The 23,445-nt window shown below is 36.8% G+C and overlaps 1 protein-coding gene across 6 annotated transcripts in view; it reads left to right on the top strand.

Moving 5' to 3' along the window:
* Positions 1 to 23,445, top strand: part of EYA4 (EYA transcriptional coactivator and phosphatase 4) — a 150,649-nt gene that overhangs the window by 61,786 nt on the left and 65,418 nt on the right. For all 6 annotated transcript variants that reach the window (XR_001921368.1, XR_001921367.1, XR_001921366.1 and 3 more), the window contains exon 3: positions 18,208 to 18,257. Coding sequence is in view for 1 of the 6 variants with exons in the window: in XM_018078007.1 (XP_017933496.1) it covers positions 18,208 to 18,257 (50 nt within the window). In the remaining 5 variants the exon portion in view is untranslated. The remainder of the gene's footprint in view (positions 1 to 18,207; positions 18,258 to 23,445) is intronic.

Genomic DNA, 23,445 nt, shown 5'->3' with positions numbered 1-23,445 from the left:
TCCCTGTATTGCAGGCAAACAGTGAACAACAGTATATAATACAAAATGTAGAACAGGAATATATGAAGTAATTTTCACTACTGTGGCCCTAAACCAAGCACTTTTGGTTGCAGAACTAACTGAAAAATTCAAAATACTTTGCATTTCTTGTTTTCATATTTTCTCGAATACAATTTTTATTTGCTAATGTCAGCTATTTTCCTTTCTGTCACGTTCGTGTCCGTAGAATGGTGCTGTAAATAAAGGACATGTCCATAAAAAACATCTCCCCCTTAGTAACCTCAGTTTGCAGACAGAGCAGTTCATCCATCACAGGGATGTTGGGACAGTGGCTTCCCTGTCAGTCAGTCTGAGAAAAGAATGTGTGTTGTAGATATAATAACTTTCTCTCATCATCTCTTGACACTGCTGGTGTGTGCACTGAACTATGGCATAGAAATTTTTTATTGCCAGCGTGGGATAAACACCTGTACTTGGCATCCAGGCATCCACAGTTGTTTCTTTGGCCCTGGCATTCTTGGGAGCAGAGATGTGTTAGTCTGTGGCAGAAGATGTGAGTAAAGAGGAGAAGTGGTGGCAGGGGGTGACAGACAATCCTCTCTGGTTTGAAGCTGCTGAGTGAAGACCTCCTGCATAAGGAGTTGTGCAAAGGGACTGGTGGTGTGCTTCTTAACTGCTGATGGAGTCCAAGCCCAGGCTGGTTTTCCTCTGCCCAGCGCCTGGTAGAAGAAGAGACAAATTTAGTTCCTTGTCTGCTACTGTGAGTGCTCTGCAACTCATTGAGTAGTGACTAAGGATTGGAACTTTGGAGCCCCCTGTTCATGTATGTCCCCTTGCCTTCAGTCTTCCTTTGGCAGCATTTTCTGCAGTAGCTTTTTCCTTTGTTTTCCTTCTTTTGGTAGTGAAAGAAACAACTGCTTGCATTAGCAATCTTGCATTAGCAACCTTCCACATCTGATGTATTAGTTGTTTCAGCAGTTAATAGTGGGGTTATGCCCAATGCTAATGTCAGAAACAACATCTGAAAGCTGATTATGCTCTCCCTGGTACTTTATATATGCTCCAGTGGGTTTTCATTGTTGAAGAGGTGGGCCTTTATTATGCCACATAATGCAGTAAAATGAGGATTGCTTCGATTTCAGTGCATGAGATAATAGCAGCTGACAGGCACCTGTTTAAGGAAGTATATTGTATTTCTAAGCACAAGTATTTTATAAAAATTGAGATTTCACATGAAAAAGCTTTTGTATTTAAACTTCATAAGTAGGTTTAAGTAAAAGAAAAGGCATCAGGGAATCTGGATGGATATATTTGTTAGTGACCCTCACAGTCCCTTCTAATAATAAAGCGTGGAACCTGTCAAATGATGGCACAAATATCCTAATCTGAACTGACATGGCTTTCTAGCTCAGTTCATCAATCATGTTTTATTAGTTTTAACAGAGCCAAGCTGCTATCTGTCATTTCGATGCTGTAGTGGTGACAAAAAATGGTGCCGAAAATGTGCTACAGGTGTAACTTTCACTCAAAGAGCATTTCTGAGCAGCAGTCAGGCTTGTGTTTGCATAGGGAGAGAGTGCCATCTTCAGTTTCACATCTCCACGTTAAAAAAAGGCTGAACTTTTTAGTGCTGCCTGATGGCTAAGAAATGAGAAAAAAGTACTGGTAGAAATTTGGAAATGGTTCTCAATTCTTATTTTTATAAGACTTTGGACTTCTGAAGAATAATAGTAAACATTATTTGCTTGTCCTCGTCTTAAGATACAGTTAATTTAGATCAGTCTGTTGTGATAAGCAATTTCTGGGGGCTTTGTCCTTTTGGTTTGCAATGCTGTATGAAGAAAATAACAATTTCCAGTCGGATCACAAACCTCTTGTAACCAGTAGCACGTTGTATGCCTAAAAAAATGAGAGCTAGGAAACTATATGCTTTTCCATATTGTTTTGTAAGAACCATAAATTCCATGTATTCTTTCAGCCCAGAATTGACTTGATGTTTGCATTGGGGTCCTGGCAGTTGACCTTTGGTTTTTTTGGCTCTGTATCATTTTACAGCAGAGCTCAAGGACACTCCTTCTTTCTTGTTTCCAGTATGTTAACATATTCAAGTAAATATTATCTGGCATAGGCACATGCATTATCCTTTTGGGGAGTGTTTGTAAAAGTTTTAGATCCAGATCAAACAATGACATCCATCTTCCTTCCTCTTGAATTTCTTTTCTTCACAAGATAAATGTTGCTGCCAAAATTCTTTGATCTTTAAAAAGACTTTATTTTGCTAATATTCACAGGCAAGGTAAGCACTTATAAATATCTGAATTCCTTGCAGAATATATGCCCAGGTATAACTTTTCTGTATATTTTAACACTTAATAGGGTTTTGCACAATAAGGAGCAGATGTGTCATAGTGACAGCAGGCGAGCAGGGACCAGGAAGGTGGTTTCATTAAAAGAGCCTTGGGATAAATGCAGCACATTAGATACCCACTGAAAGACAGGAGCTGTTGATGGGCTGACCTCTGAATGCAAGTCATCTTACTATAAACAGGAGGGTGTGGAAAGCCATTGGACAGAGCCAAGCTTGTTTACTATCCAGATCTCCTCCTAGTTAACTTAAGTAACCAGACTGTGCTAGGCTCAGCATGACAACTCAAGGAAGAACAAAGTGTCTTCAGTATTCCTGAGTTTAAAAAATCCTAGCTGATTGATGCAAAAGTTTTTTGGTCTGCCTGCACACCCTTAGCTGCTCTACAGTGGAAGTTAATTAGTGAAAAACGTAACAGATAATCTCTTTTGCTTTTTTTGGGGTTTTTTGTTTGTTTTTTTTTTCCTGGAAACTGACTTTGCATATCGGGGGAGTTGGTTTCTGTTCTTCAGAGACAACTGAGGTAAGGTTATGATGGATTTTAATTTGTGATATTGATGCAAATGTTATTTAATGATAAAATGGGACATAAAAATGGGTATTAGTTCCCATTCAGATTCTACTGTGAAAAGGAGATCTGATTTTCTTTTCTGTAGTAGCAGTTTCAAACTTGTTTTTGGAACAAGGTATTTGTTCATGGTGGTTCTAGAGTAGTTTAGGTAGGTCACAGGACTGGATCCATCAGGTTCTTTCTGGAGGAGCTTTTGCTTACCACAGGAGGTTACTTGTTAAGTACTGTAAGAAATATAACGCGTTATTCTGTAATGTGCTGCAAATGTCACACTTTGTCAAATCTGTGAGCAGTTCCCTGGTGTGTTATTCAATAACATTTTTGTAAGAGACACTTAAAGGCCAGTATGCTGAGACAGGTGTCTAGACATGAATTCAAATTAATTAGCCCTTAACTACAAAAACTGTGGATACAATAAAATAAATTTAACTTACTAATACTTCATTCAAGTCCATTTAGTTCATTTTTAAGTTGAAAAGACATTCATTTGGAACAAATAATGCTGAAGTGTAATTATGCTAAAGCATTAGTCCTACCTCCTCAAAGTTCGGTCTAACTGTGTCTGTAATGTTATCTGTCACTTACCGCTGTGAGTTTGTATTGGAGTCTTACTTCATTGTTAATTTGTTTCAGACTTTTTAGTGCATTTTGCAATGGCACAGACTAAATTCTGATTAAAACTTTCTGCAGGGAACCTGTGTGCATGTGCTGCTGTTGTACTCAGATGCTATTCTCTGCCTTGGGGTCCACGCAGCAGCAAGCCCAGCAAGTGCTGCTGCCGTGCTTCATGCAGAGGCCGCGGTGGGAGCTGGCATAAGGATTACTGCTTCTTAAATGTCTGTTTCATTCAGGGAAACTCGGTAGGGGTTTACTCTGGGAGTGCTGTTTTGTTATCCTAGTGCAGCAAGCAGAGTCCCAGAGAAGAAAGAGCAATGCAATTTGGTCCAAATGTAAACAGGCATTTACAGCTATAGGGAAGTGTAATAGGTAGGGAACCTGTTTGCAAGGAAGGTATGATAATTATTACAGCCAGTATATTCTTCAATTTTGTGCCTGTGATCTGGTAAGCAGCAAGCAGCAGGATCCAGTTACATGTTTCTTTTCTTGGTCTGTTCACTACTTTCTGAAATACATTTCGGCTAAACAGCTTTTGACTGTCTCAGTACCTTTTGAGCCATTATAATTTCTTCTAAAGTAAATCAAATGTAATTTTGAAAAGGCTGTGTAAAGCAAGTAATATTTTAATTTCCTGAATTAAAAATATAGTTCTTGCCAAAGCATTTTTCCAAGATATTTTGAAGTTTTTAAAAGTACTTAGTATACCTTGTAAACAGTAAAGCAAATCAAATTGCAGCAACTGTGTGTAAATGTGGATAATATCAAGCAAAAGAATTTGGGTTTGGAAAATATCTGTATGTTTGTGTGAGAATGCATACATCTATACGCATGGCAGAGTGTGCATACAGGGAAGCTAATTCATCTGTTACAGAAATTAGAAGTCAAGGTTATTTTCTAAACTTAAACAGAATGTGGTTTGAGAAAATGTCTGAATAGACTGTTTAAATAGAGGAAGCCCATGAAAAACCTCAATGCATACTGTCTCATTCACATGTTTACCTATCGTTCTTATCTTTTGTTTTCTCTTGTTTTCTTTGCAGATAGCTATACATAAATTTTATTGAATTTTCATTTTCTTTCGGACAGTATAGGAAATAAGTAGCACTTTACTCAGTTTTAAGCTTTGAATTTTAAAATTTATTAAATAAATGTTATTTACAAGAGATTAAAAAATTAACATATTATTTCGGTATTTTTAAATAAAAGAGATGGCTGTATTAAATTTATGGAAAAAAGATATGTGAATATGTTTTAGAATTTAATGCTCTAGATAGTATGTTACTTAGTTTCTTTTTATATTTTATTTTACTAAATATTTTCAGTTATATTGCAGAAAAAAAAGAAACAATATACATTTTGGTAGTACTTTATCAGGAAAGCTAATATTGATATGGTTTATTTTTCTATGCAGTATTCAGTCATTGCCCTGAATTAATACATTCTTAAACAGTATTCAGTTAAAAGTAAATATCTGAAGAAAATGTGAATTTTTTTTTAAAGCTGATTTTAAGATGAATCCCATTTTAACCCTGAAGGAATGCAGTTAAAAATACTTATTGAAGAAATTGGATTGATTTAAAAAGCATTATTATTTTGTTGTTTGTATTGGATTGAACAGAAGGTGGTAGGCAGTATCCCAGGATAGTATTATTTTACCTAGAGCTAATTGAAGATTTGCTTCCTAAATACTGAAGCAAAGTTTTCTGCTTGTTCTCATGTTAAATCGGTAGTTGTTAATTTCAGGAACATTTAAAAGTAATTAACTGAGTTTTGCAATCATATAAGTGTGGCTGCTCATCCAGTATAACTGATAAAACCTTGGAAATCTGAAGTGATTTCACATAAACAGAGATTCTGTCTGTATTATATATGTTTATTTGCACACATGTATAAAAAGGTGCTTTTGTGTGTTTGCATAAATTTTTGGACAGTTCTTTTTATCAAGGATTTTCTTATGGATAAAATGAATTATCTCATGATGAGATTTGTGCTGTAGTTAAAGTATTTGCACTCCTATTCCAGGTAAGTTCTGCATTCAATTAAAGTCACAGCTAAGAACCAAATGTACACGTTGCTCTTAACATTCAAAATGTTAACTGTACTGAAGCACAGTTTAACTTGATTGATACTTGGATTTTAAAGCAAATAAGGACTAATTTTTGCCTGTGGCAAAATATCTTTGAAGTTTCATGCCTGTGCCGAGGCTGGATCAGCAAAACGATAGGACTGGGGCTGGGACTGTGACCCTGTTGGGCTTGTCAGGTTGTGATAAATGGGGGAATCTTTCTTAACATTCCAAGATCAGGTTGGGGAGACAGGAGAGAAGGGAGGAGGGTCAAAAGATGCAGGAGACTTAGCATGTTAAGCCGAAAACAAAGGGCATTTGCTTGTTTGTCTGAAGTAGGGGCAAATGCGGAAACTCTTGTGGGAGAAATTACTGCAAATACATTGCAATATACTTTATTGTTATCCCTGACCATTGACCTTGGTAGATGAAATTCCTTCTTCACTATGAAGCTGTCTCTTTTTACTTCAGTTTCAAATGCTTTCAGAGTTTAGGGAATCTTGGTTGTTATATTTTCCTGAATTAAAGAGGTTTTTTATTTAATGCTTGAGATCGGTATATAAAACCATCCAAAATAAATTGGAAGAACTTCTTATTCTAAGTAATTGCCTTCTGGCTAAAGAATTTACTGTAGGACAGCAAATATAAACAAAATGGTATGAATTTGGAAAAAAAAATAACCAACCAGTTAATTAATTGCTCCTGGAAAGCTATTTCAACTATTTTGTTTCTAAAACATCTTTAAAATTAAAGCAAACTTTAGAATATTTTCAAAATTATGTGTTTTAATATAACAATATTAATGATAAAAAATAAAAATCTGTGTGAATATACTAAAGATCAATAGTGGGATAAACCAGTCAAATCTTCAAACCTGAAAAAAGAGGCAAAATTGACTTATATGTGAGCTGAACTATGATCTATCAAGTGGTTCTTTCTTGTGGCATTTTAAGAGCTATACTGCCTCTGATGTTGTCCCCATTGACTAATAATGAAAAATATATTATTAACTGATGGTTTGAGATTTATTTACATACTTTATACTGTAAATATAACTATTCTGACTAGTGTTAGGAACTATAGTATAAAGCAAGTGAAAAAACCAAAAATAATATTCTTTCTAATTGTGAAACTATTGTTACTAGTATACAAGCAAATATATGTTTTATCCCTATGAATAGATAAAATTAATAATTTATCTTTTTATGATTAATTTCTCTGATTGAAATTTTAACCATATGATATTAATAGGAATTTTAATGAACATTGTTTTGTAAATGTTCATTATTATTATTAGAATAATTAAATGTAAATCATATGTATAAAAAGTACTCTCACTATATAGGATTATGCTTCTGTGATGCTTACTAGCCTATGGTAACTGTTGTGTACATTATGTGCATTACATTTTCCTGTGTATTTATTAGAAAATATTTTATCTGTGTTTTGCCTCTGCTAAATTATTATTTTTTTCTTCTACCCTTAAAAAAAAGACTCACTTCTTAACAGCATTTTCTTCCCTTTGATTGGTATGTTTCAAAGGCACTGAAAATTAACCAGGAACAAACTAAATTTGGTCCCATGATGATACGAGTGCATGTGAATAGGTCTTTAGTTTATATCCACTCTTTGTGAGATTTTATACTGCAACATTGTATGTCCATTTATCTTTCCTCTAACAAATTATTTTTTTCACCAGTTGGACAACATCTGGGCCACAAAAACCTGATTATTTTGTTTTGACCAGAAAGTAGTTTAAGCTACAAATAATTTCTTGCATCCTTCCTCTGATAGAAGTAGTTTTCCAAAGTTCTTGGTTATCTGATGTAGTTTATTAATGTTACAACAGCTGCTGGAAATTGTTGCTGCAATGCTAAACAAATCAGCTTAAGTAATGAGAAAAGACAGAAATGTATGAAACTGAGAAAAAGCACAGTTGTTCACTCTAAATGTCCAGGAGATTTACTTGTTAGTTTTCTAAGTAGAATGTGATGTAAATTTGTTTATTCTCTTCGCCTTTCACTTCTTTCCCCAGTTTTGAACACACTTTTGTTAATAATTTGTAACGCAGTCATTTGTGTACACTTTAAGTAGGTGGGTTTAATTGGAATAGCCTTAGTGCATTGTGCAAAAAATACTAGTGTTATACAGTTAGCTGATGCCTTCAGCTTGGGATATTTTCAGACCAAATTATCTGTTCGTATTCAGGTTCTTAGATATTATCTATTGAAAAGTCAGATATTTATGGCTGAATATCTTTGATCTACTACTAGAAGAAAAACTACCACAGAATAGCAGAACAGGGGTTTTATTGTTGGGGGGTTTGTTTTTTGTTTTGTTTTGTTTTTTAGTTTTATTTTATTTTAGTAGTGTTTTAACATAATTCCCATCTTTCACAATGCCTACAGGACTCTGCCAGCTGTTAATAGGTAGGCAGGTGCTGAGCTAAAATCGTGTTCATATTACATGCTCATATTACCTTGTTCATCCTCCTTCCAACCTGTCTTATTGCTCTGTCCACCTGTTGCTTCTTGGCATTAATTGAGCGTCCTATCCTACAAAGGCACATGCTTACTTTCATTATTCTGAATTGTTTCATCAACAATAATGGGCCTAACCACCGTCATCCTATTTAGACCTAAGCTTAAATCTTTGTAGGTTTGTCCCAAGCTTGACAACTCATCCTCTCAGGTTTGTTTTTTTTTTGCTGAGCACTGAATACAGCATCACCTCAGCTGTAGCTATTACCCTTGCTGCTATTGAAGCAAGGTGAAGGCACCAGTCCAGTGGAAGCCCATGCAAACGTAGGTGGAACTGGATCATACTCTGCAGTCATTGCAGTTAGTCACCAACAGCCCATTTGCATTCCCATGTCTCTGTACATGTACTCAGAGGTACTCCTGCCTTTCAGAGTTGTGAAGGAGCACAGTGAATAACTAGTATTGTTTCTGACAAAAATAATCAACATTTAGAGCAGTAATTTTCCTTTTTTCTTCTGTCAGACACGCTGGAGTTTAATTGGAGCTGGAGAAACCAACAGTCTGGAGGGATTCTTGCCTGTCGCTGCAGTCAAGCCTCCCCTTTTCCCTGAGCTTAATCACAGCAAAACTGCTCAGTGATCAGTTGCAAGATCATTTAATTGAACTTGATATTTTAGACCATATACAGTCTGAATTCAGGTCAGGATGTGGAACTGAATTGCATTAATAAAGAAGTCAGATGTTCTTATTTATCTGTGAATAGTGGTCAGTTACATTTTCTCATCTTTCTGATACTCTCTGTCACAACACTGTCCATTGAATACAGTTGTCTCTCCTGAGAGATAAAGAAGGATCTAAAAGACACAGAAGTGACTTTTAGTCACAAGAGTCCTTCTTAATAGCTACATACTAAAAAGTGTACTGAAAAGCAGCAGTACATCACTAGTTTTTCTCCTTTTCTGAAGGATATGTACAACATTACCTCTCATTCCGTATGGCATATATGTGATGGACTGGTCACACAGCATGGGTTATGCTGGCAGACACTGCAGATAATACACTGGTCTCCTACCATTACATCTGGCTTATAACAACCATAGCTACAGAAGCTTGGGTAAGACTAACAATGAAGAAAATTTGGACAAAAAGCATCTGAGCAAAATTTGCACTAGTGAACAGGTGGCTAAACTTGGAAGAGCTTGTGCTTACTGTTTTGTCTTGACTAATTCAAACCTCAACCTAGGAGTTTTTTTGGCTTACCAGTATACCAAGTTGTCATGTAGCTGAATCCATATACAGTGCTTTCAGTGTCCAAAAATATTCCATCCCATTCTATCAGACCATGATCTGAGTCAGGTATTCATTCATTCATTCATTCTTAAATGGGTTGTACTTTGATGAAGACTTTAGTGCTTGAAAACTAATTAGTACAAAAGTCACATCAAGTCAGGGTATTGTGAATACATTAGATCTGTTTTTCCCTTTCCTGAGCTTTTTGAATATCATTCAAACCCACAATCCTTGTCTTTAAAGTCCCTTTAGCTCTGGGATGAAGAATGCAACTTATGACTGTGCTTCTCTGAGACAGAGAAGATAGTGAAACTGGTGGGGTTTTAGACATTTCGTACTTAAAACTGACCCAGCATCGGTGGGTGAGTTCTCAGTGAAGCTAAGAAAGAGAATATTGTTGAGCAAGAGTAAATCATTTCTGGGGAATGATCTCTTTTAACATGAGGACATAGCAATATTTATATTAAAAATATAGAAGACAAACAGAAGACTACAGGGAGAGTAAAAGAACTTCTATGCTAAATCAGAATATTTTACATATATGTATTTCATCATCTGTAGTGAAGATGGGTATTTGACAGATATGTGATCATGTTGGTTACTGCAGTTGGACATCAATATGCTCCTAGGTAGAAACCAGGATAGTGAAGAACAGAAAGGAAAAGATGATCGACAAGGCCATTTGCTTAAATTTCATCTAAGTGAGGGATGGAAAAGCTGTGACAAATGTTCTTTGATCTCAAGGGGAAAAACAGATTATTTTCTGATGAGGCAAATGAGTCAGGAGAGAACTTGGCTTTTGTTCCTGGGGAGGTCGGTGTGTAAGCCCTTGGGTGAGCTTAGGGAAAGCTGGATTCCAATGAGACACCAGCATTGTCAGAACAACAAAGTGCCTTGAGGCAGAGATACTTGACTTGTGGTGGAGTAGTTAGCATTAGCAGTAGAAATACACTGCAGTGTTCCTCATACAAGATTGTTTCTACATGAAAAGAAAACAGCATGTTTTATTATGCTTTATGGCATAGTACTATATGCCTTTAACAAAATAGCCTGAAGTATTTGCATGATGTATTTGCAACATGGCCAAGTAACCACAGCCATAGGAACATTAACTTTTGAACTTCCTGACTTTCATTGCTTTAAATCTCAGCTTCAAAGTTTATACTCTTTTTTCTTTGCATTTGTTGGCCCTGGTTGATTTTGAAAAGCAGGAGGAAAGAAAATAAGTTCAGGTTTTCTGAGGAGGCACTGAATTTTATGCATATAATGGAGATGACTCGCTAGTCCTTTGAATATTAAATGTTAACTCCAAAGCAGTTTTGATATGCCTAGTTTGCTTATGATATTTCTGTGGAGCTGAGTAATCGGAAGATTAAATCTAGAAAGCATTGTGCAGCATGACTCTTTTCCTGCATTTCAGTATGTTTTTCTCCTGAAAAGAGATCAATGGCATCTGGGAATACTGAGATTTAAAAAGCAAACACTTTAAACTAACAAAAATGGTGTGATTGCAACAAAAATGGAGGAGGTCACAGGAACATAACTGAAAACAGTAAGCATTTTAAAGAACAGTATCTTCTAGCTGATTTCCACTTTGGAGATACCAGGAGGGCATGGAGGGTATAGTTGCAGATTCAGCTGCACTGAGACACTGCCTTGAAAGGGCAAAAAAAGGCCAAGGGCTTGTCTTTAGATTAGTGTCGGGGTTTTTTTTTGAGAGAGAGGAAGGGAGAGAGGAAGAAAGAAGAGGAAATTAATGTGATAGAAAAAAAAAAAGGATAAGAGATAACCAATGTTAGTGCTTTAGTAGTTTTCTCTGAATCTGAATTGGATGACAAATGAGCTCAAGGCTTCCGGAGCTTCCAAACCTTCATAACTGATGAATGAAGAGCTAATGCTTCTCCCTCCTCCTCCCTCCCCTCCCCTCCCCTCCCCTCCCTCCCCCTCCCCCTCCCCTCTCCCTTCCCCTCCCCTCCCCCCTCCCCTCCTCCCTCCCCTCCCCTCCTTCTTTTCTTCAAAGGGAGGCAGGCTGATGGCCCATTCTCCTAGCTGAGCAGGGAAAAAGTGTTCTGTGAACTCTGAGCTATTAGGTAATCCAGACTGAAACAAAAATGTCATTGTGGTGTGGCATTTGCCCTGACTGACCCATCAGTTAAGGGAAGGCATATTTCCTTCTTTCATAGTACACAAACAAAAAGAAAAAAAGAATGCCAGTTTTTCCCACAGTGCATGCATAAATGCTTTTCAAAATGTAGAAGTTAGTACTTTACAGGTTCCAATTGCTTAAATTATGACTTGACCGTTACACCCTCTGATGTTTTTAGTGCACTTGTGCCAAAGGCAATTTAAAATGTGTTTTTAAAATGTTTGCAGGTATAAAAGACTTTAAAGAAGCTTAGAGCTCTGAACTGTGTGAACCCATTAGTCATGTTGCAAAAACAAACACGTAGGAAACCCTTCCACTAGCAAGAAATTACCAAGAAAGGAATGTTTGGTCCCCAAAGATAGCATATGAATGAGAAAACTGAGGAGTTAAAGTTGTCTCAGATTTTATGAATTCATGTCATAAATATACCTTAATGATGCCTTCATTCTCTAAAACGTCTCAATAGAAGCATAGTTTTATATTGGATAAAGCTTTCTGATTTATGTTGCACAAAGGCTTGTGTCAGTGATAAGACTGTGCAATGTGCCCAAAAATCATTATAGGCCCACTGAAAGTATGAAAAAGGCACTTACCTGGATTGATTAAATTCCAGTTAACTTTAATGTGTATGCACTGTGCACACCAGCAAGTGCTCATCATTCCAGCCTGGTGAAATAAGATCTAAGGGAAACGCAGTGCCCCTTTGAAGTTTCTTGGTCTATCTGTAGGCAGGTTTCTGGTTCATCCACACTATTCTCGGTAGCAGTTTATACAGAAAATCCAAAATGTTCTGAGTGTGATGAAGAGTGTAATCTCAAAAAGTGGAAGCATTTAACAGATTAGTATATGCTTTGTAGGTCATAGCTCCATCTTAAAATTATTAGAATCAGTGACTGGTTAAAAGGAGCTGAGGCTTTAAACCATGACACTTTCACAGGAGCCAACTCTCTCCATTGTTATAATCAGTGTTGCCGACAAAAAGGATTTAATGGAAGATGTCATGAGACACGCAGGCTGTGTCCCTCACTCTTTGGCAGCACCATTCCATTTTCTCAGTGTTTCCCCACTGCCTGCCCTCTTTAGTGTAAGAGGAGAGTAGAAACCATTAGTCATAAATAATCTTGGCATAATTCTAGGTCAGGTGAAATACAACTGTATCTTTCAGTTAGATATAAAGGAAGCCTGGAGTCACAAGCCTAGACCAATTTAGATGCCTGAACTGTAGGTATTTATTACTAGATGTATCCCTTCTGGATTTTTCATTGCAAGTTTAGATGTACACCACATAGTGTTGCAGACCAGAGTTGTTATTGTATTAGTCTGGGAAGAGGTAGGGGAGATGGGGAGATGACACCTTTTGTGAGAAATATCTCTAATTAAAATTTTGGAGACGGCCAAATAAAGTGAAACAAAGAACTTTATTAACAGTGCCCTGAGTGCACTGGACTCGTAACCAGGTCTGAGCACATCCCAAATGGGAGAGATGAGCCCTTTTAAGACCCTTTGATTTACATAACCACTCCCTCACTCCTCCCATGCCAAGCCTCGCTCTTTTCTTCCTTAAAAGGTGATATAGTCTTCTTCTTGCAGTCCCTTGGTTGTTTTAACCAACTTATCAAGTTGTTTCCCAGCCCCCGGCCGCATGTTCCCTTGGCAGTGAGCCCAGACGGGTCTTACTGCTTTACATACTTTTCGGCCCACCTTCACACGGTGACTGTAAGTAACATGTTGCATTATGGGTTTAATACCACCTCTGTGTGGGTGAGTGTGTGTGTGAAAGAGAGGGAGTGTGAGAACACCTCATAGAGCAGAACTGCTTCATGGTTTAACATCTAGTGTAATGAGGTCCAATAAAATCATGTTAAAAGATGTTAATGTTGCAAAGAAAAACATCAGAAGTAAGGAAATGCCAGAATTAATATGACCTGTGGAAATTCAGCTTCATATGCATTATGGTGTAGATCTTATTACTGAAATACTAGGCTTTCCAGAGGATGTCTTCTTTTTGCAGTGAATGTGTAGTTAGATTTTTCATGTTCTTAAATCTCTCTTTGTTAAAGATGAAGCATCCAAAGTCCATACTTAATGTCAAATCATTCCTCATGTAAATATTTATCATATACCTTTATTGAAGTGCTTCTATGATTAGTGAATAAATGCATGTCTTTTTCAAAGTGCCCTCATAGTATCAAATGCTTTTAACAGTGTTCATATATGAAATCTGATGAACCAAGGCAAAGATGAAGGCAGAAACTTTATAAAATGTTGACTATTTTTTCCCCAGTTTGAGTCAAATGAGACCATTTTTCTGGATAAAAGTAGCATTTATACACCATCTTCTAAGTTCAAAGTATAGTTTCCCAACTTGGATTGTTAATTAGGTCTTCAGTGCAGCTGGAGTAGAACTAGTCCATTGCTTTGGGCAGACTGGTCACTAATGATTTTTCTAATGATTTTCACAGGTATCTGATGAGTGGTCAGGCTTGTTTTTGTGCTGTTAGTCCCAGATCTAGAGAGGAGATCAAACTGTGCAGTGCTGTCCCATCCCAGCCAACCCCAGTACTCTTCCACTGTCCACACCCCACTCCTACATTTGCCACATTTTTCGCCTGCCTTCTTCTCTCCTCTAGTTTTGCCCCTGTGTAGAGCCCATTCTTCTTTCTTCTCCTGATTTCTATTCCCTCTCCCTGTTGTTTCCTCTCCTCCTCCCTGTATTTGAGTCCACAAAGTTTTTCTCTTTCAGGGTATTGCCTGAGTACTTGAACAGTGGAAGATGGAACTGACAAAGCAAAGCAATACAGTTTTGGTAATGTCAAATTTCCTGATAGCACTGGGTTCTCCTGGCACTCAGGAGAAGTAATCCTAAGGCTCATGCAGTACCAGCATCTTTGAGATGGGAGAGTGTTCAATGCAGATAAGGTCTTCAGAAATTCAATAGCCAGACTGCAACAGGAGTCCACTAACAGTGTGACAGCAGGGCTTTTAGAATCTTAAAAACTGAAATAAATTCGGACACCGTTTCACAAAAATTATGGTTCCTGGGTATCTGTACACCTTACTCTCTCCCACGCCCTTTCAGTTTTGGGATTTTGCCTCCAACTTTCAGGTGCTAAAGCCATTCAGCAGCATAATGGCATGACATGTTTTCAAAAATATTTGTATGGATGGATTTTTAGCTGAAACTTTCCAAACATTTTGTAGCAGAGTGGGAGAGTTCAGTGCAGTTTGACAAAATTCAAACTGAAACTGGTATCTTACTCTTGTGAATGATTCTTAACGTGCATATAACTAAAATGGTGAGAAAACCTGTGTAAACAGAGAGGGGGGAAAGGAAAACAGAGCAGGAGTAAAGAAAAAGGTTCTTTTTCTCATTTAACACGAAAAGGTAAATAATAAATGTGGTGTTAGTGAAAGTTAATTATTTTGAAAACAGTCAGCAAGCAGATTAAGAGGTAAAAGAGTACAGCTGAATACAAAGGAAACAACATTTAGTCTTTGATCAAAATTTTTCACAGTGATTTTCTGTTCACCTTCAAGGGTAACATAATTTTATGAATAAGAAAATGTGTTTTGCTACTTGAGTAGCCTTAAAAAGAAATGGTGTGCATTCCATATGACCACTTGAAAGAAAATCACGTACCTGTTCCTCCTTTAAGAAATAACATTTTTATTTATTAAATTTTTTCTCTCAAAGAGGGACCTTAAAGATACATAGTGAAGTTTACATTTAGTCTCAGAGGAAAAGACATGTCTGTACTCTGTACTTCTGCTGCACATTTCTTAGATAATGATAATAGATTAACTGCTTCATCTGTGTGTCATGCTGAAAACCTGAAATATTCCTATTTTTTAAAGTATTGTGTTTTCATTGCAATATTCGTAAATAAAAAATACTGACTTCCCGTCCCACCCAAGTTTGTTGCATCTCACAGGAGGTGAGTCTTTTTGATATAATTGGTCAGTGGCTTTTCTGCTACTCCCTTTGAAGGTATACCAAAATTTATCAGGGCTTGTTTGTTTGTTTGTTTTTGGTTGGTTGATTTTGTTTTGTTTGAGGCTGGTGGTGGTGTTTGTTTTTTTTAATGTTTACCACACAGATAATGCATAATCTTTTAGACATTTCAATTGCTTTGTAATGTTGGTCAAAGCAAAATGCAGTAGTAGAGTGAGCAGGAGGAGGACAACTCGTCTGTGAGTACCCAGTTACTGCTTAACTGAGAAGAAGCACCTCACATCCCTGCACAGATAAACCCGGGGTCTTATTATATCATGTATGTTAAAAGTGCTCGGATAATGTTAGTGTTTGGTTGAACTATCTTTGGGCTTCTGTGGTAGTTGCCCACCGCAGGACATACCATCATTTTGCAAAGTTAGAGTGGTGGGATGTGCTGGGTGACCGTCAGACTCTCCAGCAACTGCTTAAAATCTGTGGTTGAGCTTTCCTGACCTGGGCAGTGAGATCTGTGTCCCAGTGCAAATGTGACAGACAGCGTGTCTGGTGGCAACCACAGAACAGCAAAGAAATTGGAAAAGGAATCTATAAATGCCAGTAAATTTAACAGCAAGGAGATAGCAAAAATATCCTGGAAGTGAGTAGATGTTAAAGGGACATGGAAAAAGGAGCTCTTCTAGGGTTTGTACTATATCTCTATGAGAAATATATTTATATTTTAATTAATTTTTATTATGTTATTGTATTTTATATTTTATAGTTCTAAATACATTATGTTTGCAATTATTTTAAATTATATTTTATATGTGAAATGAAAATATTATTTTTCTGGCCAAATCCTCTGTAGCTCGATTGAGATAAACTGCTTCTGAAAGTACACATTTCCTCTCAAGGAAGGGCTGTTGTAATTTCAGTGTGTTTAAATGATTTTGAATATATTTTTTAACACTTCACTGTGATGTTGACACTCAGTACAGTAATCTGAATAAATATTTCTCTTGTTTGTATATAACACACACTGAAGACATTTGTTGTAGTACTTGATCATGTAGTTGTATCTGAAGTATTTTATTATACTTCACATCTTACTCTACTTTAATAATAATGTACTGAACATAAAACTATAGCAATGATATTTGCACCTGAGTGTTTATGAAATAGTGTCTGTGAGGTTTGGGGTTGTGTGAGCCTTCACTGTGTCTCATGCTGACCTACTGCACGATCTCATCTCTCTGTAGCACACTGTAACTAATAAGTCCATGGAATTGCAGAGTAGAAACAGTAAAGAAACAATCTAAGAGGAGGAAAATTAGAAGGGCTGAAAGTGAGTAACTGGATAGGTTGAAAAAAGTTTGTAGTAAAAATCATGCAAAATGTAATTACAAGTTCCTTTGTGTTTCCTACTTTTTTAGTGTTTTGGATGACACTGTTACAATAATAAACACAGATTTAAGTTGTTATCATGGGAAATTTTCACTATTGCTACAGAAATCTGGTTTTTCTGAATAACCATGTATGCGAACTTATTGGTCTTTTTCAGTATCTACAACGCAAATGAATAAGAGAAATGGCCACCTGTAGAATAATGCTTGTACTTAGACATCTATGAGTGATTTGAATGGCATTCAGTTGAGGTATTTAGGGAAAATATTAAGCATTAGTGTAATCCTTTTTTCTGTTTGAGTTGGTGAGTGTCATTTATCAATAACTTCAATAGAAGTGACTCACAGTCACAGGTTTTTTTTCCTGTAAAGTAACAGAAAAATATGGAAGGGTCTCTTGATTCAAGGCATTCCTGAAAATTGTCATTGAACATGCTGTTTGTAATGCAAATGGTTTTTGTATTGTGTCAGTCACATCATTTGAGTCCTAGTGACTGCGGTGTTTCTAGATGACTTTAAAAATGGAGCTTTGAAACCTCCCACACAGCCCTGGATTCCGCATTAACAAAATGGGTTTTTCTCTGCTGAAAATACAAGTGCTTTAGATTACCAGAAGGTACAATTAAATTTTGCTGGAAATCATGAAGATCCCAAAGAGATATCTAGTCTGCAAGAGTATAGTTTTCTATTTTTATTTGACAGCAATGGATTTGATCACCTTCAATTAGCCTACAGCAATGTATTGTAGAGATCAAATTGGAAATTGAAATACCTTTATGTACCTACATCTTGCAAATATGAGTGAAAATGGTGTAAGTGTTCATTGATGCAATAGGAAAATATAGTTAACATACAGTTAACAGATTCACAAAATGAAAATTACCATATGAATTTATTTATATTTAACTAACAGCGCACTTTGGCCTAGAACCTGGTGTTTATTATTGTGAGCTTTAGCAGGAAACAGAAGCAATATCAACTGGAAAAACATTTCTTGGCCAAGCTGAGAACAGTATGGCTTTCTCGTTTCCAAGTGGGGAACCTGGTTCTTTGGTTTCTTTGGTTTCTTTGTTCCTAGTTAAGACTACTCCCAAGCTATTTTAGCTGAACATTTTACATACTAATGGAGCCTGGGGAAGTGCAGTTGGCAGCTGTTCATGGGATAATAATGAAACACACTGTTTAGTACTGCATACTGCTGCTGTAAAGTGCGGGAAGTATTTTATAGAGATCATGGTGAGCAGAGCAGGATCCACTTTACATACTGTAAGTGTGTGAACTGTGAGCAAGGAAGTTGTGTTTCACTTGAGAGTAACTGGCACTCCTTTGCTTTTGCAGGTAAAGAAAGCGTGTACAGAGTCAGATGGTTCAGAGACGCAGAATCCCAGGTATGGTACCGGAGGGCAAATGCCAGCTGACTGCAGCACGGTGGCAGAGCACGAGGCAGAGCTGTGCTGTGGATATGTAGCATCAGAACACCAGAGTCACATTTTGCAAAGAACGAATGGTTGGGTCAGTTTTAATGCTATTCACTCTGGAGGGTTTTTTTCCCATCAGAGATGCAGCCTAGCATCCAGGTAATTGAGTTTAGATGATGTCATAACACATAATTGTGCTCTTCAACTAAAAAAGCACAAACTATTAAATAGTGTAGGGAAATCTGTGCAATCAAATCTCGGTTTCTTAATTTATCCCTTTTTGGTATACCTGACTCTTGAAGTTCATTGAAATATAGTTTATTTCCAGTGTGGGAAATTATGTCTTTATTTGAGAAAATTCACCCTTACCAAAACTTCTTTGTTTTCACATCTGAAAAACATGCTGTATTCATAAGCTGGGAAGAAGCCATACATTCGTTAAAAACCACAGTCTTTTCAGGCACAGTTTTTCCTAATTTCACATGGAAAAAGGAAATGGATTTAACTTCTATATTTTGCACATGTATGTATGTGTATGGATAATTTTGAGCAGGCAAAGTGGTAATTGTTTTAGATGTGCTATTAAGCATGCATGTTGATTAGTAAACTGTTGGGCTACAAAGGATAGTTTTCTCAGTTTTTGGTGGTTTGCACTGCTTTTTGTCTTTGTCTTGTGTCTGTTTGGAAGACCTATTTTAATTTCACGAAAACTCAGCAGCTTTAATTAGGAGGGGACAGCCACAAAATAAACCCAATATTTCACTAACATTGTGGTTAGAACTCAGAAAAGTCAAATAATTTAAGGTTTGCCCATCAAACCCATCCTTAACTATGTCTTAACTATGCTCCTGTTGCAGCAGGATCCTCTGGGGGTCACCTGCAATATCCAAGGTCGTTATTGTATCTGTGACTTAAGCTGTACTGTACACTATCTGAATTTCTTTGATTAACTCATGTCAGTTATCTTTTCATTTGACTTGGTAAGAACTGAATGTATATAAGGGAATACACAGTTCGATGTCCAAATACACTTTCAGTGAAGTCAGTACCAGTTTTGCCCTGGACTTCAGCGGAGGTGTGGTTTACCCTTCTGTGCTTGTAACTTTTAAATGAAAAATGTATCTGCTGTGCTACTGCTTTGGATTAAAATTTATTATAAAGACCACGCTCTTTCTGAGTATTTCGATGCCATGGAGAATCCCAACTTAGCATAACATTCATATATGTGCATAGTTTTAAGTGTCGTACTTGTCCAAATGAGACTGTTATATTCCAAGCTTTTAAGAATTATGAAGTCCATAGTGTGATGTAATTTCATCACAGTGTGATATTGAAACAAACCTGTTGACTGTCATTATCTTTGCACATCAGGAAATTCTTATGAGCTGTAATTAAATTCTTCATACTAAGTCTGAGGAATAGGATGCTTTTTTTTCCTCCCAAATGCACAAGTGAACCCATATTACCAGGCTAAATCTGGTAGTTTCATTTTTTAAGGTGCATTTACAAACAAATGCTTTTCATTTTTTTGTTCTGCAACCTCAGTTTGAGGACATATCAGATAAAGTTGAAATTAATGTTCCTAGCCTGAACATGTGCAGTGCTGTGTATATGCCTGAAGTGGGATTTTTGGTCACAATGTGACTTCAGTCTTGGAGGGGAATCTCTGACAGAGCTCAGGCTGGAGCGGCACTAGAGGGCTCTGTGTGGCACTCACACTTTGGAGCCCAGAGCAAGGTAATTCTTCTCTAAACACGGCTTAAGTGAAAACACTGCACATAAAATGAAACATCAGCATAAAAATGAATGCTGGAGACACACAGCCTTACAGAATAGCTCCTGGCTTGGGACCTAAGGCCAATATCATTCATTTATTTAGCTAGCTTTATAGTCTGTTAGTTTTGGATTTGAAACTATTACAATAAATGCAGATGGAAAGTGTTTTTACAGTAGGGAAGTAATTAAATTGGGTGTGGGAACTTTGTCAGGAGAATTCTTCAAGTGACATGTGTGTATCAGCAGATTCTTTGTCTTGCTTGGCCTGGGTTTGTCTTCTAGAAAGAAACATTTAAACTGCAGATGTGACTGGCAAATTTTTTTAAGGGATGTATTAATGTATGCAGCATATCAAAAAATGCTTTTCAGAAGTAAACAACTATACATGCAGTGAAAATCAACCTTGTCAGCATTTATTTATAGAAAGTGGTCGTTATCTTAACAGACAGGTAAACTGCATAGACAGAGAGGGATCTGTAGTTAAGAATTGAAGTTGTGGATAGCTGAGTTGTAAACGGAAAAGGAAACATGCATGACTCCTCAATATCTCTGACAGGCATTTTGATTCACAAACAACTTTGTCTTATAAATTCTGTGTGAGTTTCTTGGGAGTTATTTTTGCCAAATCCCTATGAAGTGGTTGTGAATACTTCCTTTTATATCTAAATGGTAGTGTTGTACCTTATTGTGGTGGTATTGTGGCTGTATCAATACTATGGCATTCTTTCTTCATAATTTTGTAGTAGAGATCAAATTCACCCGGTAAGTCTGGTGGCCGTCCAGTCATCCAAAATGCTTACAGCTTTTTGGAGCTGTTGGTGTGTGATACAGAGGCAGTGAATGGTTGGGATTTGCCAACTGTTGTACTGCAAGTCTGGACAAGACAAGAGTAGCATGGTTGACAACTCTGGCATGCTGACCCTTAGCAAGGTTAGGAAGAGAAGTTCCTGTGTTCAGAGCCCGTAAATATATAATGTTCTTGATTTTCTTATATGATGGGTAGCTTTAAAATGGTATCATTTCCGAGTATGCTGAACAGCTCCTACATGAAACTTAATGTCATAGAAGAATTCTTGAAGTCTAGTGCATTGCTTGAAAGCTAGTTTGTTTGCTGTTATCAACAACCTTCCATTTTACATAGGTAATCAAAAGGCCATTTTAACAAGGGAATATTTTGTTGCCCTAAAACTTGTAAGCTACTCTTATAACCTCATGACACAAGACCTTACTGTGGAAATCAGTTAAAACACTAGAATACATATGATACTGAAGTGGGTAAAATGATAAATACCAAGTCCCAGATTCCTGCTCACACTCAGCTACTGCATGTTCAATTTGGCCACACATCCCAGAGCAGCATCTTTCTTTGAGACTACAGTCTGCTTGATGAATGCATCTCTGCTACCCCCAAATCTTCCTTCCCTTCCCACCAAAGTCCACTGATTACAGGGAAAAAAACATGCTTTTTTACCCTTTGGAGAGGATGGGAGACTCTGCAGAAGAATGTGGAGATTTTTCTGACAGCTTAGACACAACTCCTGTTTTTTCCTGGGATGGTAAAGGAAAATGACCGTGTATTTCACGTACTTTCCCTCTTTAAACTATGATCTTTATATTAGATATTTAGATGTCTATAGGAAGAAAGGGAAAAATTTAAGATTTTGATAAGTAGTTTTGTAAGCTTGAGATAAAAGTTAGTTGACAAATTACCTTATAAAACTACATAGTGATGTCAAAAAGACGTTACTTCTGTGTTCTCGGAAGTGCAATGCATTTTTGTATTAGTAAGTTAAAACTAAGCCCTACAGAGCAAGAAGCCCTCCATTCTTGTTGCATAATTTTTACTACAAACCTGGAGATCCAGTATTTCCAGTGATATTCATTCTTACTGACTTATATGCTTTAAAAAAAAAACCAAATTCTAAAAGGAAAAGAAAGGGAAAAGAAGCCACTCTTAAACAAATGCTCCCTTTCAAAACATTATTAGATGCTGTAAGAAGAGTTTTAGTCAGAGACATTATAGTTACTGCATTAATACCAGCTAGAGATTGTTCCTATGTATTACTGAACTACAAATTCACTAGTTATGATCACTGACAAATATTGAATCATATGCACAGATCTAGTTGCCAGATAAAGCAGCTATCCAAAAAATCACAGAGGGATTTTTTATGTGTTTAAAAAAGGTCTCCAGTATTTCAATTTAATATGGGTTTCAGTAAGGTTGTTAGCATAGATTGCAGCTGTTCATCAGATGATTGCTGTTCTGTTCTTCAACACCCACACTGTTTAAAAGTGCACCACATAGTGGGATTTAAAAGGTATGAATTCCTGTTTCTCTTCCATTTTAAAAGTCTCTCTTAAAACTTCGGAATGAGAAATAGGCTTTCACATTTTCTTGCTGGTCTCATTCTGATACCTGCTTATGGTTTTTCACTGATCAGGATACAGAGTGCATGTACATGTCCGGAGATAATTTTTGTCATTAATGCATTCACAAGTAAATAGATGGTATTGAATGTCAGTGAGAGCTACCACAGTTTTTACATTATGTTCACTTGACCAAAGTTTGTTTCCTCTGCAATTTGGGCACACTGTTGTGTATACAATGTTCACTATACTTACTGTATCTGAGCTACGCTAATACTGCATGTGTGCATTACTGAACAGTGTATCCGTGACCATCCATCTATTTAACAAAAAATGAAAAGAAAAATAACATGTGTCTTCTGCATCTTATTTCAGACAACCAGATCATCAAAAGTATTTAATTCTCATCAGTTTGAACTGTGTAAAGTACAGTGAGATTTCTTTCCCTGACTAATTCCCTCAACAACACCTTCATAGTGTTATCTCAGAATGATTGTGGTGATGGTTGATTCTTTCAGACAGGCATTGGCTTGCCCATATTTGCCAGATCTGACATTGTAACTCCTCAACCCAAATCCAGGCTTTACAGGCAGATTCTCTGATGAAACTGTCATGCCTTTCCATGACTGTTTGAACACAGCTGACCCTCTGAATACCAGTTCCTAGTAGAGGGAGACCAGCAATAACTTCCCAATCATTTGCAGTTCAAGAGATGAACAATATTACTGTTACACGGTGAAGAGGTGCATACAATTGAACTGCTAAAAAGGAAAAGCCAGGAATAGCTATGGAAATTGTCCTTAAAGTTTCAGCAAACATAATAGAAAAAATAAACAGTTTTGTGTGTGCAGTAAACATGAGCAAACCAGTCTACCAAGCTTTCATATGTGTTGTTTAAATGCATTGTACTCCTTTATTTTCTTCCCATCCATGTCTTAGAAGTTTTTTAGAAGGTAAGGGTTCATTGTCTGTCGTAGCTTTTCTTGGATAGAGGGTAGTGCTTTTCTGAGTC

The sequence above is a fragment of the Manacus vitellinus genome, unplaced genomic scaffold (genome assembly GCF_001715985.3).
Source record: "Manacus vitellinus isolate BGI_N305 unplaced genomic scaffold, ASM171598v3 scaffold_4_pilon, whole genome shotgun sequence".
NCBI classification, from domain to species: domain Eukaryota; kingdom Metazoa; phylum Chordata; class Aves; order Passeriformes; family Pipridae; genus Manacus; species Manacus vitellinus.
Note: the sequence above shows the minus strand (reverse complement) of the source record. Positions and strands in the feature narration are given on the sequence as shown.